The sequence below is a fragment of the Pristis pectinata genome, chromosome 1 (assembly GCF_009764475.1).
Source record: "Pristis pectinata isolate sPriPec2 chromosome 1, sPriPec2.1.pri, whole genome shotgun sequence".
Lineage (NCBI taxonomy): Eukaryota > Metazoa > Chordata > Chondrichthyes > Rhinopristiformes > Pristidae > Pristis > Pristis pectinata.
In genome coordinates, this window is record NC_067405.1 from 4,364,369 (window position 1) to 4,376,522 (window position 12,154).

The 12,154-nt window shown below is 46.5% G+C and overlaps 1 protein-coding gene across 1 annotated transcript in view; it reads right to left on the reverse strand.

Annotated features, from left to right (window-relative positions):
- The window catches only part of catip (ciliogenesis associated TTC17 interacting protein), a 47,592-nt gene continuing 35,438 nt past the window's right edge, over positions 1-12,154 (reverse strand). The window contains exons 7-10 of the mRNA XM_052024865.1: positions 12,008-12,132; positions 10,181-10,257; positions 3,343-3,431; positions 1-210 (exon numbers count right to left, since the gene is read on the reverse strand). Coding sequence (XP_051880825.1) covers positions 1-210; positions 3,343-3,431; positions 10,181-10,257; positions 12,008-12,132 — 501 coding nt within the window. The remainder of the gene's footprint in view (positions 211-3,342; positions 3,432-10,180; positions 10,258-12,007; positions 12,133-12,154) is intronic.

A 12,154-nucleotide genomic window follows, 5' to 3' on the forward strand; every position in this document is an offset into this window, starting at 1 on the left:
TTAAGGTTCTTTGAAGGGGCTTGTCTTGTTGGAGGTCAGGAAAGGTGTTTGCTCTTTGTGGAAGGCAGAGAAGGAGGAAAAATACTCCGCAGCAAAGGTGACAACGTCTTGTGGTTTCCTGAGGAGGAGGAACTGCAGGAAGTCGGCCAGCATGCACTTCAGTTCTGGGTGGTGCCTGATGTAGCTGCTGTAGTCTGCTTTCAGTGCTTCCTGAAAAACCAGATGCTCTGTCAATAATCTCAACTGGTGCTCACTTTCAAAACTTTGGAGTCATACAGCTCAGATCAGCCATCCATACACACAGCCCAGCGCATCACGGACACCAGCCTCCCCTCCTTGGACTCTGTCTTTACCTTCTTGGTGAAGCAGCCAGCATAATCAAAGGCCCCACCCACTCGGGACATTCTCTCTTCTCTACTCTTCCATCGGGTAGAAGATACAGGAGCCTGAGGGCACGTACCACCAGACTTAAGGACAGTTTCTACCCCACTGTGATAAGACTATTGAACGGTTCCCTTATACAATGAGATGGACTGACCTCATGATCTACCTTGTTGTGACCTTGCACCTTACTGCACTGCACTTTCTCTGTAGCTGTGACACTTTACTCTGTACTGTCATTGTTTTTACCTGTACTACATCAATGCACTCTGTACTAACTCAATGTAACTGCACTGTGTAATGAATTGACCTGTACGATCGGTTTGTAAGACAAGTTTTTCACTGTACCTCGGTACAAGTGACAATAATAAATCAATAGCAACACCAATACTAATCCCCTTTCATTCTCCCATCACTGCCCCCAGATTCTACCCCTCACCTACACACTAGGGGCAACTTACAGCAGGCAATTAACTACCAACCCGTGCGTCTTTGGGGTGGGGGGAGGAAACCGGAGCACCCGGAGGATACCACTCAGTCACAGAGAGACTGTGCAAACTCCACACAGACAGCAGCATTGCAGGGAGAGCTGCTGTCTAACAGATCCAGAGACCTGGGTTCAATCCTGACCTTGGGTGCTGTCTGTGTGGAGTTTGCAATGTTCTTCCTGTGACCACATGGGTTTCCCCTGGGTGCTCCGGTTTCCTCCAACATCCCAAATCTATGCTGGTTGGTAGGTTAGTTGGCTGCTGTAAATTGCGCCTAGTGTGTGGTAGAATCTGCGGGGGGGGGGGGGGGGGGGGGGGGTTGGTGGGAATGGGGGCAGAATAAAATGGGATGAGTGTAGGATTGGTGTAACTGGGGTGCCTGATGTCAGCATGGACTCAGTGGGCCGAAGGGCCTGTTTCCGTGCTGTACGACCCTTAGAGAAGTCACGTACTAGATTCCTGTGGCTCCACCTATCTGATTTGGTTCCTTAACATTGAACACTCCAAACCAACAAAAATCTATTAAGTTTTCCACACCCCTGACTCTCCAGTGTTTTGGGGAAAGTTTTCCAGATTCCTGATGTTTGTTGTGTGAAGATGTGCTGAGATCCCCCTTGAATGGACTGCCTCTCACTTTGAGGTAACACCCCACCCTGTTCTGGGATCTCCCCACTGAGAAAATAGTTTCTCTCCATCTACGCCATAAAATGTTCCAATCCTCTCTGACAGCTTGATGAGATCGCCCCTCGAGGGAACATGAGGGATCTAGTCCTCAAGATTGCACCCTTTTCTTCCTGGTATCATTCTCACAGGAGTGTGACAAATGAATTTTTCTCAAGGAGCCATGAGCAGAACAGACCTGTGCACATGTCTAACATAAGGCCCAACATCAGATTCAGCTGAAGAGAGTTCAGTCCACACCCCTGCCTGAGTAGAGTGCTTCTTGCTACATTAATGTGCCCTGCAACTTCCTCTGTTGAATGTGGGGTGGGTCAATCCCACCCAAGGAACTAACATGTTATTGTTGAAATTCACTTGAAGCTGTGGTTGGTAAACAGAAGGAAGTTTGGTTCAAATGAACCAGGCGACCAGTGTTTACCTACCACACTCTGCATAGCTGGCCTACTTTGGATTCTGGTCTCTCGTCATTTTGGTTTCAAAGTTCATACCTTTGTCTTCTAATCCCTTCATGGACTTGACCCCTCCCTTTCAGTTTCCTCAACTTCCTTATCCACAAAAGCCCCTGCAACTCTTACACTCTGACCTGTCTCTGTAGTTCCCTCCAGCCCCTTCACTTCTCCCTGTCCGGATGCATCACAACTTGGTACGGCAACTGCTCTGCCCAGGACCGCAAGAAACTGCAGGGAGTTGTGGACACAGCCCAGCACATCATGAAACCAGCCTCCCCTCCATGGACTCCGTCTACACTTCTCACTGCCTTGGTAAAGCAGCCAGAATAATTAAAGAACCCATCCACCCCGGACATTCTCTCTTCTCCCCCCTCCCATTGAGCAGAAGATACAAAAGCCTGAAAGCACGTACCACCAGGCTCAAGGACAGCTCCTACCCCACTGTTATAAGACTAATGAATGGTCCCCTAGTATGATAAAATGGATTTTTGTTATGGCCTTGCACATTATTGTCTGCCTGCATAGAACATAGAATATTGCAGCACAGTACAGGCCCTTTGGCCCACAATCTTGTGCCGACATTTTATCCTGCTATAAGATCTATCTAACCCTTCCCTCCCACATAGCCCTCCATTTCTCTATCATTCATGTGTCTATCTAAGAGTCTCTTAAATGTCCCTAATGTATCTGCCCCCACAACCTCTGCCAGCAATGTGTTCCACGCACCCACCACTCTCTGTGTAAAAAACTGCACTCCACTTTCTCTCTAACATTTTATTCTGCATTCTGTTATTGTTTGCCCTTGTACTACCTCAATGCACTGATGTGATGAAATGACCTGTATGGATGGCATGCAAAACAATTTTTTTTCACTGTACCTTGGTACACATGACAATAATAAACCAATTTACCAATCTCTGGCAAGTCCTGGCAACTTACACTTGGGTCCAACTACCTGGCTACCAGGAAAAAATACCGAGTTAGTGGATCAAGTTGGAAGTGGGGCTAGTCCTGGTGAGCAACTTGATGGGAAACACCACACGCACGGATACCAAGTGTAGAGAGCATCGTGCTTGGAATCTGAGGAACCCAACATGCAGCAATTCCATGCAACGTGACTCAACATGCTACAACTCAATGCACTGTTCCTGAGTCAGCATGCGCCAACTGAATGCACTGAGCAGGAATGCAGCACACTGCATCTCAATGCCATGCAACAAAGCATGTCTGAAACTTTTTTTAAAGTTTAATTGTTTTGGGTGGAGAGGGGAAAGAATTAATCGAATTTCAGAATCTTAAATCCAAACTGAGTGCAGGCCTGGTTCTAAAATGTTAGCTGGTACCGTTCTGTCGATAAATTTAAAGTATAGTTGCATATCTTCCTCCCAGTTCAGTGGCTTCTTCTCAAAAACTGGTTTGGGTTCTTCTACATCTGTAAAATTAGAGAAACACAACATTTTTTAATGAATAATAACGTGAAAGTCTCATGCAATGGCAAAACGAAGGACGGATCAAAGACCCCTCCCGTGCCGGACATTCTCTCTTCTCCCCTCTCCCATCGGGCAGAAGATACAAAAGCCTGAAAGCACATACCACCAGGCTCAAGGATAGCTTCTATCCCACTGTTATAAGACTATTGAATGGCTCCCTAGTACGATAAGATGGACTCTTGATCTAACAATCTACCTTGTTATGACCTTGCACCTTATTGTCTGCCTGCACTGAACTTCCTCTGTAACTGGAACACTTTATTCTGCATTCTGTTATTGTTTTCCCTTGTACTACCTCAATGCACTCATGTGATGATGGATGGCATGCAAAACAAAGTTTTTCACTGTACCTCGGTACACACGACAATAATAAACCAATTTACCAATTCACCAAATGTAATTGAAGGACAGGCACGGTAGTGTAGCGGTTAGCATAACGATATTACAGCGCCAGTGACCCGGGTTCAATTCCGGCTACTGTCTGTAAGGAGTTTGTACCTTCCCCCTGTGACTGTGTGGGTTTCCTCCGGGTGCTCCGGTTTCATCCCACATTCCAAAGACGTACGGGTTAGGAAGTTGTGGGCATGCTATGTTGGTGCCGGAAGCATGGCGACACTGGCAGGCTGCCCCCAGAACACTCTACACAAAAGATGCATTTCACTGTGTGTTTCGATGTCCATGTGTCTAATAAAGATATATTATCTTTTTTTATAATCAAAAGGAGGTGGCTCGCCATCTGGGAGAAGTGATCTCTCTAGATCAGCCCTGGGACCTCCAGTCATTAATGTTAGTTCCTGGGGTTCCCAGGACTTTGGAACTACCCTGGGCAACGGCAGGTGGAAGGATGCCTCCAGTGAGCATCCCGACTCATACCCTGTATTCCCCCTGGATGAGGAGCCTCAGAGGCAGCTAAAATGTTGGCCCCCAGGTGTAGGGCTGGTAAATGCTAACTTCATTGTGCAGTAGGCTCTGGCTTAATGATGAAAGATGTCTTACTCCTTTATACATTACCTAACAAAAATGCAGATGCCCCGCAGTTCCTTGCTGGGGCTTCTTCACCAGTACCACCCGAACTTGATCGCCCCAACGGTTCCCACTGACCTATTTTGAGGAAGAACGCAGGTGCTTGTCCTGCCAACATTTATCAGGTCATTTTCACAATGCTGTTCATGGGAACTTATTTTGTGTGAATTGGTTGCCATGTTTGTGTTTCAGGTTGGAGGTCTGTGACCAGTGGTGTTCCGCAGCGATCGGTGCTGGGTCCCCCGTTGTTTGCCGTATACATATTAATGATATAGATGAGAATGTAGTTGGCATTATTAGCAGATGACACCAAGATTGGTGGTGTGGTGGACGGTGAAGAAGGGTGTCTAAGGTTACAGCAGGATCTAGATCAACTGGGAAAGTGGGCAAGGGAATGGCAAATGCAATTCAATTCAGACAAGAGCGAAGTGACGCATTTTGGGCAGTACATGATAGGACCCTGTGGAATGTTGCTGAACAGAGACCTTGCGGTACAAGTCTCGCAAACTAGGACGTAGGTTTAGGGTGAGAGGGGAAAGATTTAAAAGGGATCTGAGGGGCAACTTTTTCATGCAGAGGGTGGTGGGTATATGGAATGGGCTGCCAGAGGAAGTGGGTGAGGCAGGTACAATAATATCATTTAAGAAGCACTTGGATAGGTACATGTAGGGGTCAGGTTAGAAGCATATAGGCTGAACACAGGAAATTGGGACTAGCTGGGTGGACAATGTGGTCAGCATGGACTGGTTGGGCTGAAGGGTCAGTATCTGTGTTCTGTTGCTCTATGACTTCTAAGTACATAGTTGCCTGTAAGCTGGAACACAGGTAGACAGTGCAGTGAAGAAAACATATGGCATGCTGTTCTCCATCGGGTGGGGCACTGAGTATAGGATTGGGACGTCATTTTACAGCTGATAAGGCCACACGTGGAGTGCTGTGTGCAGTTCCGGTTGCCACACTATAGGAAGGGTGTGATTAAGCTAGAGAGAGTGCAGAAAAAAATTCACAAACATGTTGCCTGGGTTGGAGGGCTTCAGTTATGAGGAGACGTTGGATGGGCTGGGTCTGTTTTTCCCTGGAGTAGAAGAGGCTGAGAGGTGACATGATAGGGGTGTATAAAATTATGAAGGCTTAGGTTTAAAGTGAGAGGGAGTAGGTTTATAGGCTATCTAAGAGGCAACTTGTTTACACACAGAGTAGCTGTTATCTGAATTTAGCTGTCAGAGGAAGTGGTGGAGGCAGGAACAGTAACAACATTCAAGAGGCATCTGGACAGGTTCCTGAATGAGCAGGGCAGAGAGGGACGTGGAATTAATGCAGGCCAGTGGGATTAGTATAGATAGGCACGATGGTCAGCACAGACATGGTGGGCCGAAGGGCCTGTTTCTACACTGTACAACCCTAGGACTCTTTGTTTCCCACATTCCAATTTTAAAAAGTGCTATAAATTTGTTTGGAATGAGTTCCGGTTGTGACAGACACTTTGGAAAGAAAGAACCAGCATTCATGATGAAGCATTGGATGGTATTTAATGAGGAGGTATTGTGACCAAAATCATGATTAAAGAGGCAGATTTTGAGGATTCCTTTAAGGAACATACAGGGAGAAGTAACACACAAAGGAGCTGGAGGAACTCAGCGGGTCAGGCAGCGTCTATGGAGGGAAATGGACAGTTGATGTTTCGGGTTGAGACCTTTCATCAGGACTGGGTAGATAGAGGGGAGGTAGCTGGTATAAAGAAGTGGGGGGAAGGGGTGGAGCAAGAACTGGCGGGTGAACATCGATTTCTCTAACTTCTGGTAACCACTCCCCTCTGTTCCCTTTTTCCCCTTATCCCACCAGCCCCCACCACCCAATCTTTACCCTCCCCCGCCCTCTGAATCTGTTCATCAACCACACATTCCTCGCTCTGGTTCCCCTCCCCATCTCCTTCCCATTATTCCATGGTCCACTGTCCTCTCCCATCAGATTCCACCTTCAGCCCGTTGGCACTTCCAGCTATCACCTCCCAGCTTCTGACAGCATATTCACTCTCCCCCTCCTCCACCTATCACCCCCCCCTCACCTGGATCCACCTATCACCCACCAGCTCCACCCCTTCCCCCAACCTCTTTATACTGGCCATCTTCCCTCTAGCTTTCCAGACCTGGTGAAGGGTCTCGACCCGAAATGTCGACAGTCCATTTCCCTCCATTGATGCTGCCTGGCCCGCTGAGTTCCTCCAGCTTTGTGTGTGGCTTCAGATTTCCAGCATCTGCAGTCTCCTGTGCCTCCAGAGACGTAACATGGTTTAGGGAGAGAGGTCCAGAGCGTGGGCACATCAGTGTTTGGCCCTGTGATGCAAGTAAAGAGTGGGGAAGGGGCTTGCTTTCTGCGTCAACATGGTAAGTGTGCTGAGCAGTGGTTAAATGTTTCTTTATTTAACAAAGGTGAAAGGCCAGATTATTGCATTACAGAATCAATTAATTGAATCTGACAGAAGGAAGGAAGACTTGCTTTTATAATGTAGCTTTCACAGCCTTGGGATATCCCCGAGTGTTTTAATAAGAGATTAAGATAAAGGAGCAGGAATGTGCTACTCAGTCCCTTGTACCTGTGCAGTCACTCAATAAAATGATAGCTGATCCTTTAGTTCAGCATCCCTTCCCTGCACTGACCCCTTATCGCTTGCATGCCTTAATATCCAGCTCTGTATCAAACATACTCAATCAGAGAACCTCCATGGTCCTGGGGTAGAGAATTGCAAAGATTCATCATTTTCTGGGTGAAGAACTTTCTTCTCATGTCTGTCTTGAAAGGGCATCCAGTTATTTACAGTACTATAGTAACGTTTTGTCGTAGGAACCAGAGAATGGGACAGGATGACAAATATTTTGCTGAAGGAACTCAGTGGGTTGAGCAACATCTGTGGAAGGAAAGGAATTGTCGACATTTCGGGTTGAAACCCTACATCAGGACTGTCCACCAGATGGCCAGTATTAAGAGAAGCGGGGTGGTGAGACAGGAGTCTGAGGTGATTGGTGGACTGAGGAGGGGTGTAAGATGACAGGTAGGTCATGCCAGGTAGGGGAAGTGAGGGGGAGTGAACTGGGAGACAAGTGAATGATAGATGGAGGCAGACAGAGAGAGACAGGAACACTCAGGGTGACAGAAGGTGACTGGTGGGGTACAGCAGGGATCAGTGTTTGGACCACAGCGACTTATGACATTCATCAATAACTGGGATGACGGAACAAATGTAATATTTTTAAGTTTACCAACAACACCAAACTGGGCAGGGCTGTGGGTTGTGAGGCTGACTCAAAGAGGCTCCAAGGCACTTTAGATTGAGTCAAGTTGAATGACTGGGCAAATATATGGCAGATGCAGTTTAAGTGTAAAGTTATCCACTTCTATAGAAAGAATATTACTTGAAAGGTGAGAAACTAGAAAATGTTAATGTATAGAGGGATGGATGCCCTTGTACACTAGTCACTGAAAGCTAACAGGCAGTTAGGAAGGCAAACGGTACATTGTCCTTCAGAGCAAGAGGTTTCAGGTGCAGGAGCAAGGACGTATTACCCCACCTACTCCATCTGCCTACACCCACACACTCCTCCCACTGGTTTCCCCCCCCCCCCCACCCCCACTCTCACTATTCTGATCTGCCCTCTCCACCTCCCTTATTTGGTTCCATGCTCCATCTTCCTTTCCTATCAGATCCCACCATGTGCAGCCTTATGTTGCCTCCACCTATCACCTCCCAGCCTCTGTCAATATCTCCACTTTTCCTTCCTCCAACTGACTCAATCTACCAATCACCCCTCCTCACCAGGATCCACCTATCGCCTGCCAGCTCTACCCTCCCTCTTACCTCTTTATACTGGCTATCGCTCCTCTACTCTCAGTCCGGATGAAAGGGTCTCGACCTGAAACATCGACTGGCCATTTCCCTCCACAGATGCCACCTGACCTGCTGAGTTCCTCCAGCAGCTCGTTTCTTGCTACAATTGTACATTGCCTGGGTGAGACCGCACCTGGAGTGTTGTGTGCAGGTTTGGTCTTCTTACCTAGGAAGGGATGTACTTGGCACAGAGGGAGTGTAGTGAAGGTTCTCCAGACTGATTCTTGGGATGGCAGTACTAATTGGTAATTGGTTTATTATTGCACAAGTACCGAGATACAGTGAAAAGCTTTTGTTTGCATGTCATCCATACAGATCATTCCATACATAAGAACATCGAGGCAGTACAAAAGGAAAAACAGAATGCAGTATATAGTGTTACAGTTAGAGAAAGTGCAGTGCCCGGTAGACAAATAAGGTGCAAGGGCCATGATGAGATAGATTGAGAGATCAAGAGTTCATCTTTTAGCGTATGAGAGGCCCGTTCAAGAGTCTGATAACAGTGGGATAGAAGCTGTCCTTGTCTGGTGGTACATGTTCTCATGCTTTTGTAACATCTGCCTGATGGGAGGGGGGAAGCAGAGAGAAAGAGTAAGAGAGAGAGACACACACACAGACAGAGAATGAACTGTCGCATGAAGAGAGATTGAGTCAACTGGGCCTGCTGTATTCACTCAGAAGAGTGAAAGAGGGTCTCAGTGAAATGTACAAAATTCTGACATGGGTCAATAGATTGGCTCTGGGGTGGATGCTTCCCCTTTTGGTTGTGGGGCAGACGGGGAGGGGGCTTCATCCGGAACAAAGTATACGATCACAGGGTAAGAAATCTGGGGAAGAAATGAACAGAAATTTCATCACCCTGAATGTCATGTACCTGTGGGATTCTCTATCACAGAAAATGGTTGAGGTTATGTCACTGAATAACTTTAAGCAGGAAGTAGACAGATGTCTAGACGCACAAGGCATCAAGGGGTATGAGGAGAGAGCGGGAATATGTTATTGAGATAGTGGGTCAGCTATGATTGTGTTGAAGGGTGAAGCAGGTTTGAAGGGTCAAATGGTCTGCCCTTACTCTCCATATTATTCTATGTGACAGTCAATTTGTGCACAGCAAGCTCCCACCATCGTCAATGACCAGATAATGTTGGCTGAGGAACAAACATTGTCCAGGATACCGGGGAGAACCTCCCTTCTCGCTTTCAAAATAGTGCCTTGGGATTTTTTAGGCAAGGTCCAACAGTTCCTCACTGCAATATGAGGCTGAAGGGGTGGTGGTTGCATGTATTAAGAAGTACTTGAACGAGCACTTGAATTGTCAAGGCAGAGAAGGCTACGGACCACGTACTGAAAAATAGGATTAGTGTAGATGGATACTTGATGGCCACCATGGGTGTGGTGGGCTGAAGGGCCGGTTTCTGTGCTGTGCACCTCTATGCATCTCAGCACAGAAGGAGACAATTCGGCCCTTCTACCTGTGCTAGCTGGCTGAAAGAGATGTTGGATTTAGATCCCACATCCCAGCTTTTTCCTCATCACCCTGTTGACCTCAAGTATCCATCTACACTAATCCCATTTTCCAGCACTTGGTCTGCAGCTTTCTCCACCTTGGTGAGTCAAATGCTGTTCCAGATCCTCCTTAGATGGGAATACCTGCCTCTATCACCCTCTTTATCAAGCAGATGATCCATTGTCTTCTAAAAATTCCTGCAGCGTACAGAGCCATAGAGGAAACACATTCCGTTGTGTGAAGAAAATTTCTCAAATGACTTGGCTGACTCACAGTACCTGCTTCTCTGATTTGAGGTAGTTGTTTCAGCCTCATTGTAATAGGAGATCCCACCTGCACCCTGCTTGTTAAATGTCTGAAAGAGGAATAAATTGCATAAAGATGTCAGCAGAAGCAATGTCAAATAAGCATTAACACTAACTTGCGTCTATATGGCAGCTTTAACATAAGGAGTTTGAATACAAACCTTTAGGGTGGGTCTCCAGGTGCTTGGCAAATTTTAAGCAGTGAGGAGAGGGAGCTGGAGAAATGGAGAGGTTTGGGGCCAAGATAACTAAAAGCACTACCAGCAGTGATGCAGCAATTGAAATATGGACATGCAGGAGGCAAAACTTACATTCTTAACCAGGAGGCGTACAGGAGTGAGATAGATCTGCTGGTTGAGTGGTGTCGCAACAACAGCCTCGTACTCAACGTCAGCAAGACCAAGGAACTGATTGTGGACTTCAGGAAGGGGAAGTTGGGAGAACATACACCAGTCCTCATTGAGGGGTCAGCGGTGGAAAGGGTGAGCAGCTTCAAGTTCCTGGGCATCAACATCTCGGAGGATCTATCTTGAGCCCAGCACATTGATGCAATCATGAAGAAGGCACGCCAGTGGCTCTACTTCATTAGGAGTTTGAGGAGATTTGGTATGTCACCAAAGACTCTTATAAAGCTTCACAGCCTGAAGACCCACACTCAATGATTCAGGAACAGTTTCTTCCCCTCCGCCATCAGATTTCTGAATGGTCCATGGACCCATGAACACTACCTCGTTATTTCTCTTTTACATTATTTATTTACTTTTGTAACTTATAGTAATGTTTATGTCTTGCACTGTACTGCTGCAGCAAAACAACAGATTTCATGACATGTGTCAGTGATAATAAACCTGATTCTGATATGTTTATCATAAAGTCATTGTGCATGGATCCTTTTGTCCCATTGTTGTTACGGTGGCTCTATGAAAGAGCTCTCCAAAGAGCTGTTTCCATGATGGATGACTCTATGACTTTATTCCATCATGCTCCTGATGGAAAGTATCCAGGAATATGGAGGGGAGTCATATATTGCTAGATAACCTGTTATCACTGGAAACCCTCAGCAAGGCAGGCTGCAGGGAAAAGAAACAGAGGTAACATTTTAGATCGAAGAGGAAGTGGTAGAGGCGGGAACGATTACAAAGTTTAAAAGACATTTAGACAGGTACATGGATAGGAAAAGTTTAGAGGGATATGGACTAAATGCGGGCAAATGGGACTAGTTCAGGTAGACAACTTGGTTGGCATGGATGAGTTGGGCCGAAGGGCCTGCTTCCATGCTGTATAATTCTACGACCCTTCATCAGAACACCCAGATATAGCCTGACCTGCTGAGTATTTCTAACATTTTTGCTTTTGCTTTAGATTTCGAGCAACTGAAGGTTATTTTCACCCTGTTTACCACATCCACACCTCTTGGTGACATGATGGATGAAGTTATTATTATGGCTTTCTAAAGGGAAATGAATAAATCTTTGATGGTGAAATACTTCCAAGTAATTGGAAACTTTTTGGCATTGGCTAAAGAGAAATGGGATTGACTCTATGAGGAGCCAACATGGGTTCGATGGGCCAAACAGCCTCCTTTGTACGGTAACCACGCTGATTCTGGCTCCACAACCCACTGATCCAGGGGCACCAACAGCAGCCAAGCTAGTGCACAGTTTGGAAGATGTACACAAACAGGAGGTTATGTTTCATGTTAACTGTCTGGCATTGTCCTCAACCAGTGCTATAATGGACCTTAAGCAGGGAAATAAAAGAAGAAATGTATTAATTGAGTTGGGATGTCCCAGAACTTACCCATCCGGCAGGAAGCTGCACTGCCAGCTCATGGGACAGCTTGCCTCTGAGTGAATCGTTCTCTGGATGCTAAGAACCTCACACTCACTTTTCCCAATCATCAACATTCTAGGTCCCAGATTCAACTGTTCAAAAAAAGTGTGGAGA